General features: G+C 39.5%; 1 protein-coding gene and 1 long non-coding RNA gene across 15 annotated transcripts in view; both read right to left on the minus strand.

Annotated features, from left to right (window-relative positions):
- TACC2 (transforming acidic coiled-coil containing protein 2) overlaps window positions 1-5,408 on the minus strand; it is a 120,484-nt gene extending 115,076 nt beyond the window's left edge. For 8 of the 11 annotated variants that reach the window (XM_064663619.1, XM_064663616.1, XM_064663621.1 and 5 more), the window contains exon 1: window positions 4,881-4,970. In XM_064663619.1, coding sequence (XP_064519689.1) covers window positions 4,881-4,955 — 75 coding nt within the window. In that variant the 5' untranslated portion in view covers window positions 4,956-4,970. Of the gene's footprint in view, window positions 1-4,880 lie in introns of all 11 variants that reach the window. The other 3 variants (XM_064663620.1, XM_064663622.1, XM_064663623.1) reach the window with 3 other exon arrangements.
- A 1,130-nt stretch (window positions 5,409-6,538) lies between these two features.
- LOC135418341 (uncharacterized) lies at window positions 6,539-21,288 on the minus strand. 4 transcript variants are annotated; one of them, XR_010432397.1, is made up of 4 exons: window positions 21,085-21,288; window positions 10,384-10,517; window positions 8,406-9,339; window positions 6,539-6,699 (listed from the first exon to the last, which is right to left on the minus strand). It is a non-coding gene; the product is annotated as an uncharacterized LOC135418341 (long non-coding RNA). The 4 variants fall into 4 exon arrangements; XR_010432395.1 differs by having other exon boundaries at window positions 6,539-9,339; window positions 10,388-10,517; window positions 21,085-21,234; XR_010432396.1 differs by having other exon boundaries at window positions 6,539-9,344; window positions 10,388-10,517; window positions 21,085-21,234.
- Between the last annotated feature and the right edge of the window lie 3,492 nt (window positions 21,289-24,780).

The following is a 24,780-nucleotide window of genomic DNA, read 5'->3' on the forward strand; positions in this document are numbered from 1 at the left end:
GCACAAGTCCTTTTATAGCAGCTGCTGGAACGTGCCAGAGCTCTGAGGAGCTGGAAGTAATCTTTGAGGAATTACATTTCCATTCCCACCAACTCCCCCTGGTTAGTGGAAGGGAAGCTGGAGCAAGCCTTTACAAGTCTCAATCAATAAACCAGAAATTACCTTTTCTTTTTTCTCCATGCCTTCCATTACAATTTGGGGAGTTTTTTAATAGTTTCTTTTGCAAGTCTGCCTGTTACAGGTTTTTCATCTCCACAGGGTGAGCAGTGCACGTCAGGACAAAGAGCAAAGGTCCTGTTGCTCCACAGGAACAGTAACTGAGCAGTAAATTAGATTTTAAAGATTTTGTATCTTTGGAGAGCCATTGTTTCTCCCTTATTTGGGGAAATGTGTCCAAAATAAATAAAAATTAGATAACGAGTGGTTATTGCTTTAACAACCAGAGCTTTACAATCACATCAGCAAACACTGGTCAGCAAAACCAACAAATTGGTACCTGACGTATTGGACCAAGCTTGAGCTCCATCTGACACTTTAGATCTGAAGAACTACACTAAGACTCGGTTTTATCACCTTGTAAGGGAGCTAAATTCTGGTTTTAACAAAGAGCTGGTGCAGCAGTCTGCATCACTCAGTGCCTGCCCCTTGCTGGGGGTGGCTGGGGTACAGCAGTTTGGAGGGGGATGCCTGTCATGACCCCTTCCTGGGTTTTGGTGCCCAAACATCATGACTGCTGATCAGTTGGATGTAATTACGACATGATCAGATAGGAAAAGCAGACTCTTTCCTTAAGGGAGATTCCATATAGAATTTTGCAATTAGAGAAGGTTTTTGTCTTTAATCAGTAATGGTGCAATTTGCTATTGCTTCTGGCGTGGTTTATTTGTCTCTCACAGGAGTAGAATTTTAAGCTCATGCCTATTCTAATTAAAACCCTCAAAGGGGCAGGAATGCAAAAACTGGCATTTGGAGGAAGCCTCATTTAATTTGCTTCTCCTGAACACAAGGAGCAAAGCAAATTGTGATATGGTAACAATGGTATTTGAAAAATTCTGGCCACAGCTTTTGATTGTATCTGTGACCTTCTCTTAGAGATAAAGGGTTGCTTTCCCTCCTGAGAAACACCTACAGAAATGACTCTGTGAAGGTAAAAATAAACACTCTGTATTTATACAGTCACCATTGCCCTTTCTTTGGCTTTCTTCACAGAATACACAGATTCCTCTCAGCCACAAGAGCATCTCAAACCTTCAGGCTTCATTGCTGGTGTTTATGACTCTTCCAGTCCACTGAGGGCACTAAACTGTTTATCTGCAGATCCTTGTAATGTCAACATAAGTGTCTTCTCAACAGCTTGAGAAGACTTGCTGTGTTTAAGGAGCATGCACTGAGCTAAATGAAGCATGGTGCTATAACTGGCTTCATGGCTCTTGTTAACTTTATCTTTCCACCTGGTTAATGTGATCCATGTTCAGAGAGCAAAGGAAAATTCATAGTTATCCTTGTATCTTCACTGGTCTTGCTTGTCTTCTTATTTTTCTTTGTCCCTTTCCTCACTGATCTGATGAGGACCTACATTACTTCCTTAAGGATGGCAGGTATATGAGATACGGCAGGAGAGAGAGAGAGAATAGGGCTGATAATCTTGGAACAAAAATCTTCATCACATAACTTGCAATTTTCAGTCAATAAAGGTTGAGCTAAAGCAGCTTTCTGCTGGGTGGTTCTTAGGAGCCTGACAATAAAACACTCCAGAAGATGCTGCTGGATTCAAATGAAGTTCCAAATGCTGTTGTGCTCCCCAGACAATAGTGTTTGCCTGCCTAGTAATTTCTAACTACCCATAGCTGTGGAAAATGCAAGTCCAACATTTTCACACTACTTCTGCATGGAGAAATGCAGTAAATAATTGTAGAGGAACTTTAAAATGTAAAATATTTTCCCTTCTCATCTGTACCCATAAATGTACATTTCCCATGAGAAATGGTGGTGGCTTTCCAGATGCCAAGGAAACTTTAACCATTAATTCAGGAGAGAAGGAATAGTCTTCTTCCAACTTCCTTTTCACTATGCTTTCAAATAAGGAACCCCGCCACAACTTTGAAGCTTTGCTCTTCTTTCATCCCCCCTCTTTTGCTCACAGGGAAGATGAGAACAAGAATAATAACTATTCATGGCAGTGAGAAGTGTCCCAGAATTTGCTGCATTTGCATAAAAGGATGTATAGTTCTCTGAAAACTAGTTCTTTTTTGTGTAAACTCAAAGAAATACTTGGTACTATTTATCATAGAATATTGGACCAGTAGTAATTACCACTTGGAAGTAAGAATTCACTGAAATGGTGACTAGAGGTGTGCTAGCACTACATAACCATCAGGAATGGGCACACTGGCCTGTAGCCAGCTGCCATCAACATCCTGATGTGCATTGAATAAAAGAGAAGGAAAAGTGAAAGAGAATCACAATTTAGAGAGTAGAAGTGGTGGATCACAGTGGGCACAACAAACTCAAAGAAGAGCCCATGTAGGGTAACAGCACATTGCACTAAAATGCTGTAGGCAAAATTATTATGCAGAGAATTGGGAATGTGTTTTTGTTCCCAGTTGAACATAAACAGTGGAATGTATACAGATGTTACTGCACGAGTCAAAAAGTATGTAAACACACAGTATGAGCACCAGAGCTCATACTGGTTATCATCTGTGGGAATGGGGGCTGAATGCTGGGATGTGCCCAGTGCCTCCTCTGCCAATCCCCATGACACTGGGATCTGGAAGAAGCACCACACCAATTAACAAGAGCCATCATTTCACAGAGGCACAAGGAAGTTGGAAGATGGGCAAAGCAATAATGCAGAATATTAACAGCAGGATGTGCAGCAGTCAGATTTGTCCATAACAAATAAATGGAGGAATCCTAGCAGGATCTCAGCATGACACTTCAGGCTCTTCAGAAGTTGTAGCCCCTCTGGCAAGGGGGCATGTGCTGCCTATCTTACACATTTCACAGGAGAAAACAAGAACAAAAAAATAGCCAAAACATTAAGATGTGTGTTTAAAGACAAATTAACAATAACATAGATGTGGAATAACCAGCTTTGTTTGGCTATTTACTTATTCAGAAAACTAGGGATAAGAAAGGGTAAAGCAAAATATACAGAAATAACTTATGTGTAGCTGACTTTGAAATTGCCTCTTCAACCGTGAGACAAATGATGCACTGCTAGAATTTCATCTTGGCAGCAGTTTTCACCTTCAAAGAGCTTTACAATTACTTGGTAACTTTGCCTTTTCTGTAATCGTGAGAAAGGCTGTGAAATATGACAGTGCTCCTCTTCAGAACTCTTGAGTGGCAAGAATTAAAAACCTGAGTTAAAATTATTCCATATTAGAAAACCCAGCCTATTCAAGCTTTAGAAAATTTTGTGCTCATATTTCCAATGACAGAGAACTACTTCTGCCTTAACATCTTCCACACAACCCTTTAAAGTGAGAGCAGAGATGCCCTGGAAATGGCACAATTCTAGTAGAGGGGAAACCAAGATTAAAAACAGCCGTGGAAGTCAATAATAATCCTGTAACATTGGTTACTTTGGGAGCTTGTTCAGACTGTCCAGAGATGTAGGGCTGAGGAAGTGCACAGATACATCAGTCTGTATGAAACTCTAAGCCTTTTCTTTTTATTACAGCCACGTGGATGATTTCTGGACATTTGGCTGACCAGAAAAGTCAAGGAACAGCCTGAAGGCAGCCCTTGCCATTCCTCCATTTTACCCAGTGCCTTTGGGTGGATGAAGAAAGATGTGTCTAACAGGCAGCACAGCAGCTGAGACCTTCTACAGTTCCATAAACTATAGTATTTTCCCACTGAAAGAATTAAAGAACACTTCCATTACTTCACCTGTATTTTCCCTGCTAAAGGCTGGATCTCAAGCATCAAACTTGGTCAAAGTATTTGTTTTTCTAGGTTTTTTCTTTTTCAATTTTAACACCTTTTTCTTCACGTGGAGTTTCTATTTTCAGGGAAAATGCATCTTAAAAAATAGCTTATATTTAATTCATCATAAGCCCAACAAGCTGTGCCACTGACAGGGACCCTTGTTTGGGAACAGTCTTTGCCACTGTAACAGGGCAGGGCACAAATCTAAAATCTCTCAGCAGTTTGGACTTTGTGTGCTGTTACAGCAAAACAGAACATGGTTGGTACATGTAAAATCACTTTGTTAAATACAAAGTGATTTTACATACACTAATGGCCCCAGCCTTGTTTCATCCAAGCATTATCTTTGCTCATTTCTACTGAATTTACAACATATTTTCCTCAGAGGCTGGTCTTTACAAGACAGATTGAGTGTTTAATTTTTCCCTAAGTGTCTACTGCATTCTTCATAGTAGCACATTTATTCCACAGATCTTCCCACTCATTAAATGAGTTCTAAACTTAGCACGGGCTCTCCCATCTTCAATGCAAACCATGTGTGTGGCTTCCAAATGAGCTCTCACTGAGAGCTAGAGCTGGGCAATGGTGTTCTCTGATAAACACACAAACAAAAACAACTCATGTCAACTGGTTCTGAGTATAAGAACAACACTCACTGAGCTATTTTAGTGGTGTTAGAGTTGGAAGGAAAGGCAGCATGCAAAGAGGGTCAAGTACAGGCTGTTCCTCTAAAGCATAGACTGCTACTAAAGGGAAAAGTCAAAAGAAAGCAGATTTTTTTTTTACAACTTGCTGAAAACTTAAATGTAGCTGCCTCACAAATTTGCAGTCAGTGTCGAAAAACCCAAGAGCCAGAAGCAGATGCAGAAGAAAAAGAGCAGCCAAGCCTGATGTGAACATTTTGAATGCAAACCATGCAAACCAGTTTCATCATCCACTACCTGCTGTGCTCCTTGGCTGGGTGGTATAAGGATGACTTTATTTCCACTGGGGAATTTCTTACTAAAAATTAACATATTTGAGCATTTCAGTGGCTGTATGAATGTTTGCTGTTTGTTAAGTGATTCTTTTCCAAAAGCTGTTCCCCAGCTTATGTGGCTTTTAAGATTTTATCACTACTTCTTGTTATTTCTCTGTTCATAGAGAGTAATTTGGATTCCTAGCGTGTCTTTTGTTTTGCTTTGGTTTTGTGGGGCTTTTTTTGTTTGTTTGTTTGCTTGTTTGTTTTTTTGGGAGGGTGTTTTGCTTTGTTTTGTTTTTTACAGTCTGAAAAGGAGACCAGAAGCTTCCTTTCCTTATTAGAAGACTTCTTCATTAAATTTCCTGATAAATTCAATAACTTTTAAATAAAGTTGCCTCAGGATGACTTCTGAAGAAGTATATTTGACTTTCAAAAACTTGGAAGCTGTACACAATGGAGAATAAATTCTCATTACTTAGTTATAGGGATTAACACATTCCTCTCTTCCCAACCCCTGAAAAAAGCTGGGACCAAACCTTGGGCTAACAGTACAACTTGGCCAGAATAACTAAGAATTATGGAAGATTTTTACTCTGAAAAATGATTTATAAAAAAAATCTTGTAATACTGATTTTCTTGAGAGGGCCCATTTTGCAATGCACAAGGTACAGCAGATCTGCTGAGACCTCAAGGGGAAGCAAAATGAATCCTTTGCTGGCTGGGCCCAGCAGTATATTTAACTGCAATTTAGCAGTTACCATAACATATGGAAGAAGAGAGGATAAAACATATCCTGGTGTTTTAATAATTGAAATTACTGAATTACAACTTTTATTCAAACTTATATCAGCATAGTAACTTCTAATGTAATTGTCCACCACCAGCCATAGCATATGGGTTTCCCTTCATTTCATAAATCCAAAAATAACTCACCAAACAGCAACATGGATTAACAACACACCCTTCTAACGGGGGTGTGAAGTCCTGAATCAGGACATAGAGGGTGCAAGGTCATTTCTGAACGAGGAGAAGCTGCTGTGTGCCAGGGCTCTGAGGCCACCATAGCCACTGCCTGGCTCCCAGGGGCTCTCCCCACCCTGCCCATAGCCCAGCACACTATTTCATTCCCCCAGTGATTCCAAAGGATGTTGGTTCTGCTCCAACCCCCTCCTTGCCAAAGCTATTTTGGATGGACAGCCCATAGGAAAACCTTATTGTCTTAACTGTGTTCAAACCTCTTGTACTCCTTGGGAGTTCCTGGATCAAGCTGCATCCTCACATTGTCAGAACCACAATGTTAAACCTGACCATCACTGAAACAAACCATTTTCCATAGATGCACTCAGAGAAAGAGTAACTTGATTTTTTATCTTCATCAGTGGCACTGTTCCCTGTTTTTCTCAGGCATTATTCTGCTCACAATGTTATGATCTAAACACATTCTTTACACTTCACAGGATCTGCCTACTATAATTACTACTGGTTTTATACTAGTTCAGCTCTAATTATTTTAAATTTTAAAAAAATCCTCTGAGCGGTTCTAGAATTGTCTCCCCAGGCATCACTCATTTCTGTATTTTTTGGAAAAGGGTACTCAATAATGAGTATACAACAGAGATTCACTTATAAACATTCACATCTTGTTCTAGACATTTTATTTTGGGGTTCATGCATTTAAATTCAGTGTATTTATTGTATAATTGAAAAGGTGAAAATTACACAGTCTCTTGAATTTTATTTTCCAAAGAACTTGGGATTGGTCTGCAGCATATGTCAAGAAAAACACCGTTGAAGTCAGGCTGTAAAAGAGAGGTTGCACTTTGAATCCCAAGGAAACCATAGAAGATTTTAAGGAATGTTGTTCCCTATTACTACAGCACACTTTTAAAAACTTGGAACGTTGTTCTTCTTCACAGGAGTCTTGGAGAGAGAGAGAAGTTCGGTGTTGTGCTGTTAAGCTCTGCTCTGTTTAAACCGGAGTGTCTTCAGGGGATATAGTGGAGCTTGAACTTGCTCCTGTTGGAATCACCGGGGCCACGACTGCACTTTTGGTGATTAATTAGCAACATGAGGTTTTATCTGCTGAGATTACTGCCAAATCCTCTGCTGTCTTGAAACAGTTCTGAGCTGCATGAAAGGCTGCATGTAACATTTTCAGAATCCCTGCTCCCCAAGTATGAAGTACTCCGTCCTGAAGCAGTGTGCACACATAAATCTTGCCAGGCTCAGCTCAGGGAAATGTTCCAAGACAACAGATTAAGATTATAATGTCTTAAGTATGCACTGATATAATAAAACATTCTTGCACTGTTAGAGCTGCTGACTAAGGTTTAAGTGCACAGGAGGGAAAGAATAACTTGGCTGTAGCAATGTGCTTCCCTCAACAGCCAGCACAATTCCCTAAGAGTGGATATCCTGGCATTTCTGTGCCACTGACCTGCTGATCTTTTCTCTTCCCAGATCTTTTTCTGTTCCCACAGACATCGTGTGAAAACACCTCCAAATTTAAAGCTCCCTAAACTGTCCCCTCACGACCACTTGCATTAATAACATAAACTGGGGGATAAATGGAACTCTCCCAAGTCCCCATGGAGTTTTTTAGTTAATTGGAGTGGGGTCTCGTATATCAGTTGGGCAAAATGCAAATTTTGCTTATCAAGTCCTTAAATAGACAAGCCCATGCATGGTATAATATTGTTCTATTTATTTTAGAGTAAATTTTCTCCAGTGCATAAAATACTCTCAATATTTCTGCACCAGCTCAGCAATGCTGATTGTTAAAAACAGCATCTTGAGGCCCAATTTGTAATATTCATTTGAAAGAAAAAAATACTTTATTTACAGTTTTCTATTTAAATGTACAGGAATCAAAGTAGAAAATTACAAGAGCACAGCAAAAGTCCCAGCTATCACAAATCTCCACTAACACATCATATCATACTGCCCACTCACTCTTTTCTTTCCCTGGAGCATGAAATTTCACAATTGTCACACAATTCTCACATTACCACCTGCTCAGTAATGAAGATAAAAGTCATAAATAGGAAATAGGAAATGTCATAAATAGGAAAAAGACATTATATGTTCTCCAGTAACGAAACAAGTGATAATAATGTGTGAATTACATTGCAGAGCACTAAGATAACTTTTCAGATTACAATGTTACTGTAATCCTTTTTACATACATTATTTCTCAATCATTCTCTGAATGCACAAGCATTACTTAGATTGCAAACTACAAGTGCTTTATCATACGTATAGAATTTCAAATAAACATTAAAAACATGCTAAAAATCCATTCATTAAATAAACATAGGTTAACAAAAAGATAATCTCCATCACCTTTCTACGGTATCTTTTACAATTTACATGTCATTATTAAAATTATTATAACGCTACATATCTCAGAAACTGCTCACTAGTACCAAAGTGGTCTGTCCAGCCTATTTTGTGCTGTGAAACAACTGCTTTCCTGAAAGCAAGAGATGTTTAATGTTGCACTTACATTCCAGGATTAATCTGGCCGCTTTGGATTCACTGACGCTCCTAGAGCACGTCCTCAAACCATTCCTTCCATCTTCACCTCACCAGTTTTCACCTTATTTTCCTGCTCCTTCTCCTCAGACTCATGCAATGTAGGCTTTCTCCCGGGGACCCACCTTCATAACCTGCTCAGCAACCAACTTGCCTCCACCCCAGGCGAGAAAGAAAACAAGTTATACCTCCTCCACCCGGCCTCCCCCTGCTCCTGCCAGGCTCTGCCTGTCAGAAATTGAGCAAAATATTTCACAAAAGCAGCCCCAGAGAACAGGAACTTTGGTTAAAACCTGTTTCACTTCTACTGTTTCTTGGCCTGTGGCATGAGCAGTGCTCCTGGCACTACAGAAATTGTTCAGTGAAACTGCAGCAACAGTACATTGAAGTCACTCATGTGTTTGTTTTCAAGGGAGAATTAGTGTTGAGGGCAATATCTATTCTGCATTTTGTTTTCAGGCTTGTTTATGTGTTTGTGTTTGTCTTTCATTTTCTCATATTATTCTTGAGAGCTGTCAGAAGTACCTGCTGGCAAATGTTGATGTGCTTGTTCAGGTTATGGTGAAATAATTTCCCATTTAATCATCCTGAAGGGTGGAGACGTGACAAAAACCCTTTGAAATGTGATGTTACAAGAAGTACTGGTTTATGGGCGAGCTGATTGTTATTATTAATTCTGGTTGTCCGTTCCAGTGATGTCTCCACAAAGGGGTGCTCAGAAACACAGATGATAACAGAAGACAGTGTATTTATCATTAGTGGGAAATCCATGGGATCAACAAGTTCCTGTGAACACCACTGGTGTTTTTTGGTGCCATATCTGACATGATAAAAGGCAGGATTTCATAGGGCAGCAATATGTTGTCTGCTGACTTTTGTTCCACAAAGTCTCGGTCTACAAACTCCTGCCCTGAAAACATAAAGCATGTGAAGAGCTGGAAAGCACAGTTGCAAGGTCAAGGACTACATGAGTGGCTCTGCCTTTTGAGCCTTTTTTTTTTTTAAATGAAGCTGGTGATCCAGCAATCCAAGCTGTGTTATACCACCTTAAGCCACTGTCACTGGTCCAAGAAAAATTTCAAAGAATGGAAATAAATTACCTGAGCTTCCCCCTCACCCTCCTTTATTTTTTAATTATCCTGAGCTTTTTCAGGTAATAAAGCAAAGTACATATGAGTGGGTTTGGTGGCATGTGGGTAATACAATACATTAAATAAATCCATATTATAACTTCAGGAATTTAAGATGGAAAGGTCAAGATCTATAGAAGCTCAAAAACGAAAAGATCTGAAAGTGGTTGCAGTATCCCCTTTTCTCTGCTCTCCCCAGGCAATTCAGAATCCAGAAAATCTGAAGTTCATCAAATCATAGTTTTAGTGTGCTTCTCCTTAGAAAACAAAACAGAAGCTTTGCAAAATTCATTGCCTTATAGACAACAAATAATGCAATGTTTTTTGTTTAGGCTCTCTGCCATGAATTTAAGAGCAGGGATCCTGTGGGAGCTCAGGAAAACACAAGCCTGGTAATACATCCTCACTTCTGCTAGCTGCATTATTTCCTCATAAACACAAACTGAACTCATATTTGGTGCTCTTCCATTTCTAAGCTAAGGCCAGAAAATGCCAAAAAGTGAAAGTGAAGCAGCTGCCTTGCAGAACAATTCTCTGGCACAAACTTGGAGGAAAATGTTCCCCTGGTATTTGATCATGATTTCTGACTGTGTATTTTTGTCACCACATGTGCAAAGGAGAATTCCTCTGTTTGCTTGTGTAAGGTTTGCAAAAGCAACCTCTGCACTGGTGCCAGAGAGATGAGCCATGTGCAATGAGGTTCCACTACAAAGTCAAACCAGTTTGTGTAAACCACCAACTGTGAGAGCATTCCACATCCCTTGATGTCTCCATTTATTCTCTTTTATTTTATGATAGAACTGGTGGGAGAAGAAGTACTCACATCAGGCTGCTTTACTGTTGTTTGCTGGAATTTCCCCTGTGGTTCCTCATCCACACTTCATGCTCATCCAGGGAGAGACTGTCTTTTCTTGATCAAGAGGATCTAACCCAGGAGGACTGGAAGACTCAAACTGGGGGAAAACACAGGTCAGGTTAAAGGTAAGTTATGTAGTGGGTTAATGAATTAGGTATTCCAGTAAAATCCAAATAATTTGTCATGAGTGATCAAATTTAATCCCAGTATATACAGTATTTGGTATGCTTACCAACCACACACTGCTCAGGTATGTTAGCTTCTTACAAATTGAACACATGCTACCTCAGGTGTTTATATAAGACAATTTAGTTTGAGGTCATTTTGCTTTATGGTATAAATAGTGCCAAAATAAGACAAAATGTTTTTATGTTCCTTACTTTCACAAGATTGATACCACACATAAAGCATTGCAAAGCTCTGCTGAAGCACTGAGCATATTATTACACACCAGCTGTTCTCATAGGAAGGAGAAGAAAGAGAGGTGTTCAGAATTTTGTTCTTTTCTGATCTTGATGTAAGCAGTGCAAAACCATTCCTAATTTCTGCATGTTACAACAACATCATAGAGATCTGCAAGAATGACTGACCTACGACAGCCCTTCAGCTTTCTCACAAATTCTAGAGGAGCAAACACCAAGAGCTGGGAGGGAGCCCAAAATCCCTCGTGAGAATTAGTAAACACGTAATGATTTTCAAGTGCCCAACTTGATGGGAAAGACGTTGCCTGGTAACATCAGCAGCTGGATCTGCTGTAAAGCCGTGACGTCGCCTGGCAATGGAAAGCTGAGCTGGATTTTTGTGAGAGTTGTGTTTGCTGCCCTTCCCCCAAGATAACCAGAAACTGCCTGTGGGGACTGCACCACTGAATCCAGCTAGGACTGAGGTTTAAAGGACAGAGAATGAGACATTCTTTGATGCAGCCCCACCCTGACTGATGTGCCCCACTTAAAGTACAAGTGCAAAAAGAAACGGGGACGCCGAGTACCTGCTGCTAAGAGACTAAAGCATTTTTTAAAAAGCAGGTTATGGAAGTTAAAAATTGTTCTTCCTATTTCTGGCTAATTTTCAATCAGTATGGCAACCTGGCCTGGAAAAATCCAACCAATGGCACATTTCCATTGCTCCCAACCACCCTGGTGGGGTACTTCAGGGCACTCCTGCACTGGCGGTGTTGGTGTTCTGTGGAGGCCTCACTGTGGCACCACAGGTGGTTGGGTTGCAAAACCCAGTTTCCAGGGAGGAAGTGAAAGGGAATTATTTTTCTACAGTGTGAAAGCTGGAAAAAAAATCATAATCCAAAAGTGTTTTGACTTCTGATGTGGTTCAACCTCTTCACTTAGCTAAGGCATTGGGAAAGGTTTTATTGACCCTCATGGTAATGAAATACTTGGACGTGGTGGTGATAACAGCTACAGAAAGATGTAACCACCTTATTATGCATAGAAGAGATTTTAGAAAGCAGTGAGAGACATCAAGTGCCTGCACGACTTCACTGCGTTTTAGTCTCTGTACAGACAGTTCCTCCTCCCTCCTGCAGTTGTTTGTGTTTCAACATTCATGGCACAAAAAGTTTAGAAGAAGCCACACATTTCTTTGGAGATTAATTGATTTGACCAAGGTAAAAAAGCCTACCAAGAGGTAGAACTAGGATGTCAGCATTGGCTTCCTCAGTATGCTCCAGTTGCCAGAGTTGGAATTTGAGTTAACGTTATTGGAACCTCCATCAGGAGGTACCCTTCCTAAGGAAACACAGGAGGGCTAATTAATCTAGGAATACTTTCCCAGCTGAAAAAGAGAAGTCTGATGTTTCTGTTTTTAACAAAACTTTCATAATACTGTATGGTTTAATGGAATAATAAATAAAAGTGGTTCTGGAAATCTTAGCTGTGGTTCTGTTGCATCCTGCTTATCCCTTAACTGCCTCTCTGGAAGACGTGGGTCTCAGATAAATTTTGTGTTTTATCTGCCAGTCCCACGAGGATGTTAGGGCCACCTCAGGGTGTCTAAAATGGTACTCAATGCCTACATGCATGGATCTCAATAATCCTTCTGTTGTGCATTGAGCATTAAATGTTTTAAGCACACGTAAGTTCCCTTCTGCTGCACTGTTTGCAGATGTCAAAGTACCGCAGAGGACCCAGTCCTTAAAAAGTGATGCCAAAAGTATTTCATAAAATATATGTGATCCAAATAATAATATCCAAGTATTGGAACATTTCTCTTTCCAAACCACATTTATACCAGCAGTTTTTCACCAGATTCCATATGCAGCACTTAAGTGAGTGGGAAGGTTGTGGATTCAGACAAAACACAGAGCTCCCTGCACTGGCACTGACTCTCTCTCTGTATCCACATGCACCATCTAGCTATAGAGAGCTGGATAAAGAGTCATATTTAAGTTCTTAACACCATAACCAGCCAACAGGGCTGAGGAGCTCTAAGGGAGGCTGACCTACATAGCTCACCTGGTCAATCTGTGCCTATCATTGTACAGGACTGCAAATTATTTCCTTATTATTACTGCCTGCCTTTTATAAACAGCTGATTATGATTTATGAACAATATCTCCCTCATACTTGTATTATGAAACATATATGACTGTATAATTCAGGTCCATAACCAACTTGGCAAGAGTGCACATGTGTTTTTACACTCTAAATGCAAACAGTCATTCAAAGTGGGGGATCCCTGTTCCTAAAGCTCAAAGCTGAGGCAAGAAGAACATGACTCTGACTTGTGGAAAAATTCTGGAAGCAGTGGTGGGAGGTCTGATGTAAGGGGTGGATTTTCAGAACCCGCTGGCTCTCTGCTCCTCAGGCTGGTCTGCCTGCTGTGGTGTCCAGTCTCAGCACTGGGAACGGTGGGACACGACTCAGAGAGACAAAAATCCGTCTTATGTGAGGCAGAGGAGGAAACATAAGCAAGGTGGGGGTCAGCTGGTTTAACATGTCTCTAGAGGCACATACAAAGCCTGGGAAGAATGTATCACAAGATGAATTATTTCTGGCCTCTTTTTGGTCTTTCCTCCTTCAAACTATTTGTTTTCCTTTCCCCTCTGGCTTTACCTGTTTCTTCTGTCCATGCATTCCCTCTTTTCTCCTCCCTTTGCCCAAGAGGCTCAGTGGAAATACAAGGGAGGGTGAAGAGTTGCCCTAAGGTCTGGTTTTGTGAGAGCAGATGAGAGTGGCAGGGGAGAGCCTGGATATAAAGCTGCTCAGGAGGGAAGAGATTCCTTCCTTCTCGTTCTCCTTCAGCTGTGGGGTCTGACCCAGCTGTCAGCAGCTGTCTCTCCCTGCCTGGGGAAGGCAGCACTATTTAATCTCCCCCTTTCCTGGTCTGAGGTGTGTGTTGACATGTCAGAGTGGGCAGGTTGCAGCTGCTTTCTGGGCTCTGTGCTAACACACCCTCCATGCCCACACAAATATCCCAGGAGAGGAGGACTCGTTCTTAGGCTTCTGGAAAGCCTCCAACACTCAGAGGCTTTCCTTGGGCTGAGGGGAGGATGCTTATTTTTTATTTCTGCTGACCCAACACAGGTACATAACCACATATCCATACAGTCACAGACATATATACACATGCCTATATTACATATATATATGCATTTAACCTATGCAGGTTATATTCTCCATCCTCAGAGGCCATTTAGCCTGAAGCTGTTTTTCATAATATCATGATTGTTGTTTGATCCCTGGGTGAGAATAAATTACATTATAAACCCAGCTACTGAATATTTAGAAGTGATCAATGCTCTCACACCAGAAATGCTGTTTTATCACTAGTGAGGGCAGGCTATGAAAATAAATGTCTCAGGAGACTTGCACATCAAAACAACTTGTTAATAGCCAGACAAGGGTTAGGTTTCAGATTCGAGTCCAAGCAAGTATATTAGTTTTTTGCAGGACTAAGTCTGGGAACTGAGTCACTGACCTCTGAAACTGTAGTCAAGAGAGTGCTCATAAAGCCAGGAATCCTTGTTTACAAATATGTGAGGTTGGCTGAAAAAATATTGACTTTGAAATTAAACTTGTTGAGTTTCTCCAGTCTTCTGCACCTTGAAAAGTTGTATCCAGTAAGCACAACACTTACATGTGCTGTAAGCATTTAGCTGGCTTACTTATGCAAGTTCTTCACCAATTCACAAAGCAGGATAACGCTGCTGACATTTTAAAAAAGTAAAAATTGAGACACAGGGGAGTTGAGTGATCAGGCCATTAATATGTTGTGTAATCCTGAGCTAAGCAGGAAACTAGGGCTAGTGTTCAGCCCTCAGAATAGTAACACAGAATAAAAATGATTGGTTTGATTTGGTAATGCTGTTCTAAGAGAACAGGTTACATTTTACACAAGATACATACTGGATTAGGGACTTTTCACACTGATTTAGCCCTGCACTAAAAGACTCCATCACATTTCAAGGCTAATCAGGACCAAAATGCTTCCTCAGGCTTATTTGTAAGGTCAGTCAAGAACATTTTGGTGCACAGTGACATCACAGAGGTATCCTCAAAAATATCAGAAATAATGAAGCACAGAAAAACAGTAAGGCTAAAATAATTTTTATGTGCTTTTTCACAAGGGATAATAATTGCATATCAATCAGAATGCTTCCTTATTGACACTACCATAGTTTCATCCTTGTTACAACGTTTAAAACCAATGTCATGAATGAATGTTTAAGCTGAATGTACATTCTAAAGCTGTTTTTCCCTTGATTCCTTTGGTTCAGCTAAGCAGGACTGCAAAACAAGGTTGAGGGAAGTCAGCTAAAGCCAGTCCTCCAGGCATTCACAATGATCTGGTGACAACAAACGGTGCCCAAACTGCATTATGCTCCTCTAAACCTGAGCTCTTGCTGTTTGCCTCTGTGGCAGTGGCTTTTTAAAAAGATGATCTAATGCCATGCTGGTGGGAAGTGGTCCCAGTGATCCGTGGTGGTTGGTGAAGATAAAGTTCCCTAAGCTGCTCACTGTTGTTACAGATGGCACAAGCCTTCAGCCTTTTGACAGACATAAACCTAATCAGCTTCACCTAACGACAGATTTCAACTCATATAACATATTGCCTCCTCCAGCTGGGTCTACACTATTTATATTCATGTTATCATTTTCCAGCAATGTGAACAATATCCAGTTTCAGAAGCTCACTCTTAATTTACGGGTGGATTTTTTTCACTGGAGTTTCTTCATTGTTAATGGGCATGTTATTGCAGGCTTTACAATGATTTAACTCAACCTAACTTTTGATTTAGGGAGCCTGGAGAGCAGACTCATAAAATAATTGCTGTTATGCACTGTTATGCACTATACTGATTTTTTAAAGCGGGAACTGTAACACTGAATGAAAATTTGGGAAGAAAACCTTCAGAAATGATCTGCAAATAGCTGCAATACTGGCTGCCTGAGTCTGGAAACAGGCTGGTTCTTAAAGATGTGAATTACCCTTTTCACCTCAAAGTAAGATTTTAACATAAAAATCAAATCATGTTTTAGTTTGGGCCATTACACAGATGGAACTTAACAGATGAACAGATTAAATTTGATTTTGCAGCCTGTTTCTATTTATCTACTATTTATCTACTGCCACTGAGACGGTTTTTTCATCCCTAAACATGATAACAAAAGGTAATAAAGTGAATGGAAAAATGCAACATTGCCTTAGTTCTTCTCCAGCTGCACCTATGGTGTCTATAACCCCAGCACACAGAGCTATCCCTGTGATCCAGGGACTGGATCCATATTTGGATGGGGACTCAAAAGTGAAAATGATAATTCATCTTGGCACAGAATCCCAAGAGTCAGCACCGATTCCTCAAATGATGGCAGAAGACCAAAGCAATGTGAAAAGTGGCATCCAAGTTTTTTAGCTTGTTGTATTTTTCTTGAGATTTGATCTTTCAGGTAGAAATATTCTGTGTTTATCCAAGCCTTATGCCTGTTTCTTTTGGATATTTAGGATCAAGTGCCTTTCTGTACTGCACGTCCTTGGCTCGCTGACAAAAAATGTCTTTTCTTGTTAGGGCAGGAGCCAATATGGAAAATAAGGCCTGGGTTGATGCTGTGTGCAGGTTCACACACGGAATTTTTGTCTCCCAGTTACATCAATTATTTTTAACTCATCACAGAGCGCTTTGAGATATTAGTAAAAGAAAAAAAATATAAAACTTCTACTTTGAACAGGAAAGTGTGACAGAATGTAGGGAACAAAGTACCAGTAGCCAAAAAGTGGTTACTAACCGTATTTCAAGTCAGTGGAATAAGCACAAAATAAGGTTTACAATTGTTTGTCCACTTTAAAGTTCATGTGAGTAAAGATTTGCATCTCCTTCTACACAGATGTGACCCCCTTTTTTTTTTTGTATGATCAAACTCTTAGGGATTACTTATTAAAGTCCTGTGCATCTAGAAAGGAGCAATATTCTTCTCTGAAAAGTGTGATATAGGGTGACTCAAACCTCTTTAAACCTCAGATGTAAGAACAGAACTTGCCACAGAAAGATACCATGAAACTGTAGGATATATTAAAGCAAAAGGCTTAAGCATAATTTCCAAGATTCTTGAAATCTTTGAATTGGAATGGTTTAATAGTGCCATGGTGGAAATACTGGTTTTGGGCTGTTAGGTTTTCATGCAGGAACTAAATATGGCATGTGTGACAATTAAAAAATGTTAAGGTTCATTTATTGGAATGCAAGAATATTTCCATGGTCAGTGCTCCTGACACACTTCACCTCCTGATGTGAGCATTGCAATGATTTAAGAGTCCACCAGAGAAATTGAAAAAAACCCAACACTTTATCTAGACCATGAATTTAAACCTCCTGCCCCTTGCATCATGCAGAGATTTTCATATGGGTTCAATCAAACTGTGCAATGCTCCACATTTGTGGGTAAAATCAGGTCTTTCTCATCAAGAAAGTGGTTAAGTGCAATTTTTATTTTACAGTTGGAAGTGGCGTGGAAACTGTGAGTAACAGACAGTGTAACAAGTAGGCATGCAACTTGTTCCAACAGATAATAATAATTACTGTAGTTTCAATGGTACCAATATGCTGTATATATAATACACATATACATACAGAAATACAGGCAACAGCTCACATCATACTGGTATTAGAAATGACAGACAGCTATGAATAATAGAGCACATACACATCACCCTGTGTGATGTGTATTAAACATTAAAATCTAGGCATACAAGGTCAAACCCTGCCCATTTATTAATCTGTGCTGTAAAAATTGGGGGTTTGATACTCGTTAATGGCTTTTTTTGTACTTTCTCCCCCCACCCCTTGCTGCAGCAATCTTTGTGTTTGTGGTTTCAACCAGGAGTTGCTCACAACATCAGTTTGTCAACATCAAAAATCGTTTGTGCTCCAGAAATCTGCACACATCCTCCCTGCCTCTTTTGGGAGGTGAGGGAAAACCTGACACGGGACCTCCAGTGCACAGAAATGGTGCTGTTTGGCTGACATTTCATAGAAACAGAGAAAACAGAGCTGACCTCCTCTATTTTAGTATCTCTCAAAAATAAACATATTTAGTCAGGTCTGCTGGAGGGAAAACACGTTTTGGGAATGGGACAAAATGCTCTGAAATCAAATTTACCAGAGAATTCCTCTGAAAATATCTGCTATTTTGTCTAATTTGATCAATTCCTCAGTGAGATCTAGTCTGCAGAAACATCTACAGTGTTGGTCCAGTAATAGAGTTTTCTGTTTTCTTTCATTGTTTACAGGGAGATTATCTTGTGGTCCTGTTTCCTCACTCACAGTTATACTGGTCTTGTTCCCTTCTAAAATATTTCTCATGAAAATACGGCAGCTGTTCATATAAAACTAAAAATATTAGCCCTACATCTATCACATTATGTTTTGATAGCAAGAAAAACTGTTTACACCATACACCCAGCCAGGTTGCCATGAGCCAGGAAATCTTTTCTGATTACTTGTATTCAGCAGATTTCATCTAGGTAATAAAATAAATCATTCTTACCTTTTATTTCTGTACAGTCCCATTTCAGTCCTATAAAACTCCCCCACAGCACACTACTGTTTACACATGAAGCAAATAAACATATCCCAATCCATCTGCAAGGAGCTGGCTGAGCCCTGGGCTTGACCAAGAACCAAGAGTGCAAGCTGGATCATATGCTAGCTGGGAAACCAGGGAAGTAAATGAGTCTGTCAAGTCCTAACTAGCATTTAATGACAAATTTAATTTGGCAAGACTATATAGTTCAGTATTTTGTCAAGCTTGCTGAGGCTTGTATATTCTGTATATGGATCTTGACCAACTGCTATATTTTCATAGGATCCTGCATCCAAGAGCTTCTAATGAAAACATACAAAACTTAAATCAAACTTTGTTTCACCGTGTGATTTTTAGAACACAGTACTTAAAAAGGATTATGTCAAGAAAAATAAAAACTATAATCTGTGATGGCTCTACCCTTATCCTGGCTGTCAGCAGTGCAACTCTTCAAACCATTAGTTTCTGCAAATGAATGTGGAATCAATTAACATAATTTAGGGCATTCATTGAGCTTTAAGCCTGGATCATAGATGTAGGGTAAAATTTTAGTCTTTTCAGGCTTGTTGTGGACTTAAGGGGCTTCTATAAATGTTACTTCATCAGCATCAGAAAACACAAAAGCTGATCTGAGAGTTTTCTGCAGCCTGTGCAGGGGCTCCCACCTCCCCCAGAATGATGGTCCATCTTCCCAGAGGAAAGGTCCATGGAAGCTTAATTTGACTTTCCTTATTGAAAGAAGCTGCACAGCACTGATTACAGGCTGCACGGTGTTACAAGTCAGTCATTCCCAAATCCTGCCATAAAATCATTCTCTAACGCTACCACAAGGGAATTTTAAAGAAAGCTTCAAGTGGTAAGAAGGGAATATACTCAGTATTCTTCAGTTCTTCCATGCAGCTGAACGGAAGCTGCCAATGAAGACAGGGACCCCTCCCCAGCCTGCAGATTTCACAACCTGAACCTGCCCAGAGATTCCCTCTGCTGCCTGCTCTGGAAGCTCTCCAAACTGTTGCTTCTATTTCTATCCTGCTTGGTTTGTATCAAGCCCCATAAAATAACTAGTAAGCAATTTACAGTGCAAGTTGATTTTTTTGGATAAGGGGGAAATGATCTGCAGGCATAGCTGTGAGTCTGAAGTACAACACTGGAACTGGGGTCATTTATTTTATTTGAACGGGTGTCCTTTCTAATCAGCCCCACAAAGCAGTGCCCCTGTGACAATCCAAGCACATTCAGTCATTGATAACTTGCTTTGCTGATAAAACAATCAAGCTGTGATATAACTTAGACCTGCTGAGACTGGCTTTTCCCCAGGCCAGGTTGCTTCCCACGGCTTGCCCTGGGATTGACAAAATGCTCGATGAGAAAGCATTTATGGATTCTATGTATTAACATCTATTTAACAAATGTTTCAATCTATAATGTAAAAGGTTTGACATAAAGGGATGGAATTTTTTTTAACTGTGACACATATAGCAGGTTTCTAACCCATCTCTTGGCCTGTGCAAAGGGAAAAACGTCTCCTCCTAGGTAATGAGCAGCTTGATCCTGAATAGCTGGACCATGAGGGAAAAGTTCAAGCTATAAGCACTCTGTTTTTTGGATAAGATCAGATTTTGTAGGAAATATCAGCTTTATAATAGATATGAGCATGCCTGCCATTGTCATCCTGTCGATAAGATTGTTATTTTCTTCCTGAAGATTTTTTTAAAGGCAGTTACTTGCAAAACAGTTTCCAAATCACTGCAGTGATATAAACCCTGCTCAATAATAAAATCCAGAAATAACTGAAATGGCCATGGACTTACATGTTGACAACATGTTTCAATATCATGTCATCAATGTCTAAAAAAAAATAACATAACCAAACCCTTGCTAATCTCAAACTAGTGAAGCATTATTTTGATCTAATTAGTTCTCCTAGCGGGTAGGACTAAAAGTGACTTCAACTCCCTGAAGATCTATAAGAGTTTTGGGTCACCTGAGGCCATATTGTACCTAGAACTGTTCAGTGTTGTGTTTTGCAGCCTGAAGCAAACCTTACTGTGCACGAAAGGACAAAACACTGCAGATAGTTCTCACTTGAGAACATCGTTGAACATCTGCATAGTGACCAGCCAGCTCATTTTATCTCTGAAATTCTGCATGGGAAAAACACATTCTTGTTGCTACATGGCAACTTAAAAAACAAGCAATCCCTTCTGAAACAAACCCTTAGAACTATTTCTGAGAAAAAAAAGAACAACAGTGGAAGAGAGCCACATTTAAAAACTCCGGCATTTGCAAATAGTTATTACAGTCTGTAATGTTGTAACATGCTTTTAAAATGGCTATTTTAGGACATGCACATTTAACAATCAGTCTCTTGGTCTTAGAAAGATACTGACTAACTAGACATCATCCTGCAGACATACTATATAGGGTATGTGGATTGTAAAACAAGTTATACAAGAGATCATAAAACTATAGAACCTCAAAGGAGACACTGTTTTTTAATGGTACGGAGAAAAAATTCTTTTATTTTGAAAGACACTCCCTTTGCCTTTCTGTAATGTCTAAAACATAATTAGTAAACAGTTTTGAGTCTAGACATTTTTAAATTTAAAGAACTAATGAAAAATTACTTACCCAATTTTCCTCTGGACTGAAAATGAAAATGCACCACTCTGTCCCTGATTTATATAACCTTCTGCACTCCTTCACTCCTGGCTGGTGTGTGGATCCCCTTTCTCCCCGGATCACATGAAAGTGTTCTATTAATGTGAATTGGCTGATGTTTGAGAACACTATGCTGGGTAGCTATGAGGTGTAAGGAATCTGACCCAGGGAGCTGTGGGGCTATGACACATCAGTTCTTCACAGGAATTCTCACTTGCTGGATGGGAAGAACACGAGACAGGTCCTGTACACTGGGTGCAGCATGTTGTCACTGTTGTTGTTGTTAGTATATGGTTTGCTTAAGGCAGTGAGACAAGTTCCATGTTATACCAATGTAAGTGGAATTTTTTCACTGCCTGACTATGACTACCAAGTATCAGGCTGTCTGTCTCACCTGACTTAGTAAGCAAAGGTTGGGAAAATGAATCAGTTTAGCAGGTGACAAAGGTATATAAACACAGCATGGCTAAAATTGACAGCTGCCGTAAGAAAGGCACTGCAAGTCAGCACTGCTCCACATATTTCATAAGGAATGCTTTGCTGGAGTTCAGAATAAACATTCAAAGTCTAGGAATGCTCGTAGGTTACCTGGCAGGAGGGAGAGAAAGAAAATCTTCGGCCTCCATCCCATTCTTCATCCTTTTGCCTGTGTTCAGTTTTCTCTTGCCCACATGGCCAGAAAAGAGGGAATGCAGCTTGTCTCTTCCCAGGATGGATAAGATGGAACTTTGAGCCCGCTTGTTTGGACGTAGTGGTTGAAGTTACAGTGTTACATGTGTGAGTCTTTCAGGAAAAAAACCCATTCCACTTCAGTATAGACTCGTCTCAACTATAAACACCCAAAGCACATGTCACTGGAATAGGAAATTCACACCAATCACAGAATTTTCTTTTAAGCAGAGCATGTTTTCGGTTCCATGGCACTTTTGGAAAATCCTCCCTTGGAATACGCTATTTCAGAGAGGAAAAAAATATTTCTTTCATCATAGGTTGTGAGTTACAGGCCTTGAAACACATGTAATAAAAATATATCCACATCAGCACAAGATATAAAAAAATGATTGCTGTGATAGGATTAAACCTGACACAGAAGTGCTTAGGTTTAAGTCAGTTGTTTTCATGGCGTTGGCAATGTCTAACAGGTGGCAATTTCTAGAGGTTGCCATAAAGAAAAGTGAATTTATGAATGGTCTGTGAATACAGAAATTATTAGCATATTAAAATTTCAATGTCCAAAAAATTGCCATGCAGTTATGCAAAATATGGGCACAACTCTTTAGAGCACTAATTGGCTCTGTTGCTTTTGCAAAAATCTGACATTGTTCTGCATTTGCTTTGTTCCTTCATTCAAAATGTACTGGATGGGCCACCAAGGATGCAGCTGTCTGGTTATTCTCCACTCTGAGGCATCACTGATTTATGTATATATTTCCTGCTCCTTCTTGCAAAGATTTATTTTATTTTATTTTATTTTATTTTATTTATTTTATTTTTCTAAATCGCTGTTTGATTGTAGGGAAAAAGTAAAAGGTTTTTGGCATTTCAGTGCCCAGCAGCATGACTTCCACGTGTTGTTGTAGCAACCTGGTGTCAGTTTTTCACTTAATGAAACCTTCCAAGTCCTTAAAAAGAACGAGTCTCTGGTGCCAATCAGGGTTTGATCCTGCCCGGGTTTTTCTCCTTGACACCCCACCAGATTGGGCCCCAGCTTTTTTCATAATTCTATTAATAATTGTTCTTTCATATTCCTCTGAAAATACCTTCTTAGACTGGTACAATGTCTACTGTGATGTGATGGGCTGTAACCCAATCCACACTGCTGAGAGAATATCTGATTTTTACCTCCCACATGATTATCTGTAAGTACAAAAATGAAAGTTTCTGCAAGAACCAAGTACAAAAACTTAAACTTCCACATTGCTAAAACAATTTTTTTAATTTAGCTACACTCATTAAAAATATTTTCCCCCATCTGTGTTTGCTTGCAGAGCTGGCAGATGAATGCCAAGTACCTTGGATGTTTTGTTTCTGATGTTTTCAATTAGTCCAGGTCCCATTTTGGATCACTGGGATTAACTTTATGTCAGGAACAGCCATCACTGGGCAACAAGTCCAGTGTTGCCATGGTTTTAGACAGTCAATTTCTTGTTTTATCTCTTCATCCTGAATAGTAGAATTTTTTTTGGTGTATTCCAGGGAAATGCAAAACATTTATGCTTTAAAATCATAAGCAATACTCCCGGGCAGTGACTAAACTGTCTCATTTAAAGACATGTCTTTTTTCATTAATGACTAAGAATATCTGCTGGCAAATCAGGGATTTCATACCAGGAGATCGATTTCCAGAACTGGACAAATGGTTAGATCTGATATTAAATTGAATAGTGGTAGATCCACTATTTTAAGGGCTCTAGATGAAAGCATCAGCATGCTGGACAACTCCCAAGCTGAGATGCACTGCGAACCCCACTGGTAATTCACTCCTCAGCACCCTAAAAAGACACACTATTGCTCTGTATTTGGTGACAATGGAGACTGGCTTTTGTTTGCTGAAATACAGTATCTGCATACAACGTGAGGAATTTGAATTCAGTTGGAGATCCTCTGCTAAATGCCAGAAGCTCTACATTCATTTCTGCACTCTGAGAGGAGCAAAGGAGGGAATGGTGAAATCTGCACACAGTGATCTCTGCTAATAAATCTGAAACATTTATTTCAAGATTCCTGTTTGTGAGTCTTCTCATTTCAATGAGAATAAGGTTGTATGTATATGCATGGATGAAAATTGAGTGAACATCAGACATAAAAAAAATCTTGGTGAGTAAAGACAACTAGAAAATCTTACAATGAACTGAATGTAGGCCATTTTCTTCACTTGCTGTTTCTCACTGTTGACAATAACAAATGACATAGATACACAATAATAGCCAGGACAGCAGAAATCTGATCATCGGGACAAGCAGAACTGGAAGTGCTGGGTGTTTGGTTGGATTGGATGATGTTGACGGTCTCTTCCAACCCTGACGATTCTATGATTACAACTAGATGGTCTTTAGGGTCTCTTCCCACCCAAACCATCCTACGACTCCATCATTTATTCCATTTGCCAGAGCTCAGACCCCTGCTCAAGGACTAAGGCAGGCATTTCTATGGACATATATATATATAAAATAGATAGATAGATAGATAGATAGATAGATAGATAGATAGATAGATAGATAGATAGATTAGATAGATTAGATAGATTAGACAGATTAGATAGATAGATAAATAAGATTAGATAGAGAGATAGAGAGATAGATAGAGAGATAGATTAGATAGAGAGATAGATAGATAGATAGATAGATAGATAGATAGATAGATAGATAGATAGATATAGATAGATAGATAGATAGATAGATAGATAGATATAGATAGATAGATAGATTAGATAGATAGATAGATAGATTAGATAGATAGATAGATAGATAGATAGATTAGATAGATAGATAGATATAGATAGATAGATTAGATAGATTAGATAGATAGATTAGATAGATAGACAGATAGATAGATAGATAGATAGATAGATATAGATAGATAGATAGATAGATAGATTAGATAGATTAGATAGATTAGACAGATTAGATAGATAGATAGATAAGATTAGATAGAGAGATAGATAGA

Source organism: Pseudopipra pipra, chromosome 8 (genome assembly GCF_036250125.1).
Source record: "Pseudopipra pipra isolate bDixPip1 chromosome 8, bDixPip1.hap1, whole genome shotgun sequence".
Lineage (NCBI taxonomy): Eukaryota > Metazoa > Chordata > Aves > Passeriformes > Pipridae > Pseudopipra > Pseudopipra pipra.